Below are 5,103 nucleotides of genomic sequence, written 5' to 3' on the forward strand. Positions count from 1 at the left end.
TTTCCCCCACAATGACATAGTTTTGTGTGTTTATTGTGATCCTCTATTTTACCCTCCTCATACATCTGGCAAACCTTTTCCATTTATATTTATGAATAAAGGACTTACTTGATTCACCTCGGTAAGTAGCATGGATCTGATCTAGAATTGTGATGTCCATTTCACTACTAGGGTTTTGTTCAAAATGGGAGAGTGGAGTGTGTTAGTTATTCAGTTTCTTTCTCATTTGGGGATACATGGCATAGAGCTTATAGGTAGAATAGGAACACTTTCTGATGCCAAAATAAACACAATATTTCTCACATTAGAACAGTAGTTTGTTTTTTTGCTTGTAGGAAAATGTGTCCTATTGTTTCCCTTCTCTGCAGGTCTGTAATTGTCTTAAATTCATTCACTGTCTTGGAGTGTAGTTAGGGAGATTAAAAGGCTCAGATGCCAAAGATCTTTACTGTCCTATGTTAGGAGGGATGGGGTAGGGTTAGAGCTGAGCAAGTTAAAACAGATCTGCTCTTCACAGAGCAGCTATTTACTCTCACAATTGACCAAGGATCATCTGCAGTGTTGCAATTTCATTTACTCTGTTCTTAGAGTAAGGGGTCTCCATCTTGCTACCCAGATGTTAACAAATGTTAATATCTGCATATTTTAGTAAACCAAAAACTGTAGGTTAAATACAGGAATACTTTCTTTTAATCCATGCCCAATCCCATTCTATTCACCCTTTTACCAGAGGTAAGCACAGCTGTGATTTTAAGGATATATTTTATACATTTAGCATGAACATTCATCCACATTCAAAGGGTCGAAGACCATCCACCTATCTGCACCCTCATATGCATTGTTAATAAGGTGTAGGTTAATTTTCTGTTTTCCCAGGTGCCACGGAATACCTCCTCCTCCACCCAGGTTCACATGAAATAACTTCTCCTCCATGCTGGGACCCACGGAATACCTCCTACTCCATGCAGGATTCTATGGAATCCCTATTCCCACCTCCATAAGGGTCATATAGAATCCCTCCTCCCTCCATCAAGATCCTATGGAATCCCTCCTCCCTCCATCCAGGGTCCTATGGAATCCCTCCTCCCTCAATCCAGGGAACTATGGAATCCCTCCTCCCTCCCTCCCTACATCAGAATCCTATGGAATACCCATCTCTCTTTTCATCCAGGATCCTATGGAAGCCCTCCTCCCTCCATCAGGGTCTCATGGTATCCCTCCTCCCACCATCCAGGATCCTAAGGAATCCGTCCTCCCACCCTGAAACATGGTCCTAGGATATCCCTCCTCTCGGAAACCAGGGTCCTATGGAATCCCTCCTCCCTCTATCCAGGATCCTATGGAATCGCTCCTCTCTTCCTCCAAAAGGATCCTAGGGATCCTTTCTCCCTCCCTCCATCTGGGTCCTTGGAAATCCCTCCTAACTCCTCCATCGAGGGTCCTCTGGAATCCCTCCACCCTCCATCAGGGTCCTATGGAATCCCTCCTTACTCCTCCAGCAGGATCCTAAGGAATTCCTCCTCTCTCCATCCAGGGTCCTATGGAATCCTTCCTCCCTCCATCAGGGACCTGTGGAATCCTTCCTCTCTCCTCCATAAGGATATTATGGAATCCCTCCTCACTCCATCCATCTGGGTCCTATGGAATCCCCCCTCCCTCCATCAGGGTCCCATGGTATTCCTCCTCCCTCCATCCATGGTCCTATGGAATCCCTCCTCCCTCCCTCCTTCAGGGTCCTATGGAATCCCTCCTCCCTCCTCCAACAGGGCCGTATGGAAGCCCATCTTCCTACTCCATCAGGATCCTATGGAATCTCTACACCCTCCTTCCATAAGGATGCTATGGATTCCTTCCTCCCTCCATCAGGATCCTATTGAATCCCTCCTCCCTCCTCCATCAGGGCCCTATGGAATAACTCCTCCCTCCCCCATCAAGATCCTAAGGACTTCCTCCTACTTCCATCAGGGTCCTATGGAATCCCTCCTTCCTCCATCCAGGGTCCTATGGAATTCCTCTTCCTTCCTCAATCACGGTCCTATGGAATCCCTTCTCCCACCTCCATCTGGTTCCAATAGAATCCTCCCTCCTTCCATCAGGGTACTATGGAATTCCTCCTCCCTCGATTAGGGTCCTATGGAATCCCACCTCCCTCCTGTCATCAGGGTCCTATGGAATACCTCCTCCCTTCATCACAGTCCTATGGAATCCCTCCTCCCTCCATCCAGGATCTTATCGAATCCCTCCTCCCTCCTTCCAACTGGATCATACGGAATACTTTCTCCCTTGCTCCATCTGGGTCCTATGGACTCCCTCTCCTTCCTCCATCCAAGGTCCTATGGAATCCCTCCTCCCTCATTCATCAGGATCCTAAGGAATTCCTATTCTCTCTGTCCAGGGTCCTATGGAGTCCCTCCTCCCTCCATCAGGGTCGTATGGATTCCCTCCTCCCCCCATAAGTGTCTTATGCAATCCCTCTTCCCTCCTACATCAGGGCCCTATGGAATCCCTCCTACCTCCTTCCATTAGGATCCTATGGAATCCCTCCTCCTCCCTCCATCAGGATCCTATGGAATTCCTCCTCCTTCCATCAGGGCCCTATGGAATCCCTCCTCCTTCCTCCATCAGGATCCTTTGGAATCCCTCTTCCCTCCTCCATGACGGTCCCATGGAATCCCTCCTCCTTACATCCAGCGTCCTATGGGATCCCACCTCCCTACCTCCTATGGAATATCTCCCTCCCGTCATCGGTGCCCTATGGAATCCCTCCTCCCTCCATCAGGGTCGTACGGAATCCCTCCTCCCAACTCCATCCAGGCTTCCTATGAAATTCCTCCTCCCTCCTCCATCCTGGGTTCTCTGGAATTCCACCCACTCCATCAGGGTCCTATGGAATTCCTCCTTCCTCCTCCAGCAGGATCCTAAGGAATTCCTCCTCTCTCCATCCAAGGTCCTATGGAATCCCTCCTCCCTCCATCAGGGACCTATGGAATCCCTCATCTCTCCTCCAACAGGATCTTATGGAATCCCTCCTCACTCCATCCATTGGGTCCTATAGAACCCCTCCTCCTTCACTCCAGGGTCCTATGGAATTCCTCCTCTCTCCATCTAGGGTCATATGGAATTCCTCCTCTCTCCATCTAGGGTCCTATGGAATTCCTCCTCCTTCCATCCAGGGTCCTGTGGTATCCCTCCTCCCTCCATCAGGGTCCCATGATATTCCTCGTTCCTCCATCCATGGTCCCATGGAATCGCTCCTTCCTCATCTATCAAGAGTCCTATGGAATCCTTCCTCACTCCGTCCAGGATCCTAACAAATCCCTCCTCCCTCCCTCCAACTGTGTCCTATGGAATCCTTTTTCTGTCTCTCCATCTGGGTCCTTTGGACTCCATCCTACCTCCTCCATCCAGGATCCTATGAAATCCCTCCTCCCTGCATCAGGGTCCTATGGAATCCCTCCTCCCTCCATCAGGGTCCTATGGAATCACTCCTCCCTCCTCCATCAGGATCCTATGGAATCCCTCCTCCATCCATCAGGGTCCTGTGGAATCGCTCCTCCTTCCCTCCATCAGGGTCCTATGGAGTCCCTCCTCCCTCTATCCAGGGTCCTATGGAATCCCTCCTCCATCAATCAGGGTCCTGTGGAATCCCTCCTCCTTCCCTCCATCAGGGTCCTATGGAGTCCCTCCTCCCTCCATCCAGGGTCCTATGGAATCCCTCCTCCATCCATCAGGTTTCTATGGAATTCCTCCTTCCTCCTTCATCATGGTCCTATGGAATCCCTTCTTCCACCTCCATCAGGGTCCTATGGAATCCCCCCTCCCCCCTCCATCAGGGTCCTATGGAACCCCTCCTTCATTCAATAGGGTCCTATGGAATCCCTCCTCTCTCCTCCCTCAGGGTCCTATGGAATCCCTCCTCCCTCCATCAGGGTCCTATGGAATCCCTCCTCCCTCCATAAGGGTCCCTTAGAATCACTCCTCCCTCCTCCATCCAGGGTCCCGAGCTGCACCTAATTGAGTCCTTGATGGAGACTCCTGGATACATGTTTTAAAACTGACACGTGAGGGATTTGCTCAGAGGAATCAGAGAAAGACCCTTATTTATTTAAGAACCAATGACTTTATTTGAAGAGACAGTGGACCTTGAACATGGAACTGAGGTGCCCGTTTTGCACGGGCAATGTGGCCATGGGCATCCGGGCACGGGGCAGGGAGGCCCCCTCGGCTCTCGGGAAGGCAGTCCCGGTCAGTGCTCCTCTCCGTCGCCCAGGGTGAGCTTGTGGAGCAGGTCCTCCTCCAGGCCGGACTCGGGGGCCTGCATCTGGCGCAGCTGGCTGATGTGGCCGCCCAGCTCCTGGAGGAAGGCCGCCTGTGGGTGCAGGCAGTGGCTCTCCAGGAACTCGCACAGGTGGGCGTCCTCCCGGTGGGTGGCCCGGCGGTGCAGGTGCCGCAGGCCCTGGTCCACTCTCTTCGCCAGGAGCAGGGCCTGCTCCAGGGCCATCAGGCTGCTGTCCCACTGGTGCTGCTGCGGCCGGGGGACGTCCTCCAGCAGGACCCGGCCCCCGCGCTGGCTATGCAGCCACACCAGCCGGTCTGCCTGCTCCCTCTTCTTGAGGGCCCGCTTCCGGAAGTACTGGGAGCCCTGCTGCCAGGCCCAGTCGGGCCTCTGGAAGTAGCCGGCGATGGAGGTGTACACGGAGGCCGCGTAGAGCTCCAGGCCGATCTGCTGGTTGATGGCGGCCTCGCAGTCTGGATGGGAGCGCTGGCGCTCAGAGGAGGGCGGAGGAGTGGCCATGTCTGCAGGCGCAGGAGCGGGTTGGAGGTTGAGGCTGAGTGGATGAGGCCGGCGGGTCACAGGTGTAGGCGGCTGGGGTCTCCCTAGGTCCTGGGTGAGGGCAGGGCACCAGAGTCAGGCGTCTGCAGCGACAAGACACGTGGAAGGCTGCGGGCCGCTGGTGGTGGCGGTTGGCTCTGAGGGGACCCGAAGCAGTGACCGTTACTCAGGGGTCTGGGGAGGGGCGGGGGGCCCCTCACAGGGGGGCCTGAGGGGGCCCCGAGGAGGCGGGCAGCGCTGACCTTCTCCAGATTCCATGCCCGTCTCAT

General features: G+C 53.6%; 1 protein-coding gene across 1 annotated transcript; it reads right to left on the reverse strand.

Moving 5' to 3' along the window:
- Positions 1-4,246: 4,246 nt before the first annotated feature.
- LOC308511596 (ferritin heavy chain-like) lies at positions 4,247-4,795 on the reverse strand (the record flags this gene model as incomplete). Its single annotated transcript, XM_081081597.1, has 1 exon — positions 4,247-4,795. The coding sequence occupies one exon, from the start codon at positions 4,793-4,795 to the stop codon at positions 4,247-4,249; it is 549 nt and encodes a 182-aa protein (XP_080937723.1).
- Positions 4,796-5,103: the final 308 nt, after the last annotated feature.

This window comes from Myotis nattereri, assembly GCF_964212035.1.
Source record: "Myotis nattereri genome assembly, chromosome: X".
NCBI lineage: Eukaryota > Metazoa > Chordata > Mammalia > Chiroptera > Vespertilionidae > Myotis > Myotis nattereri.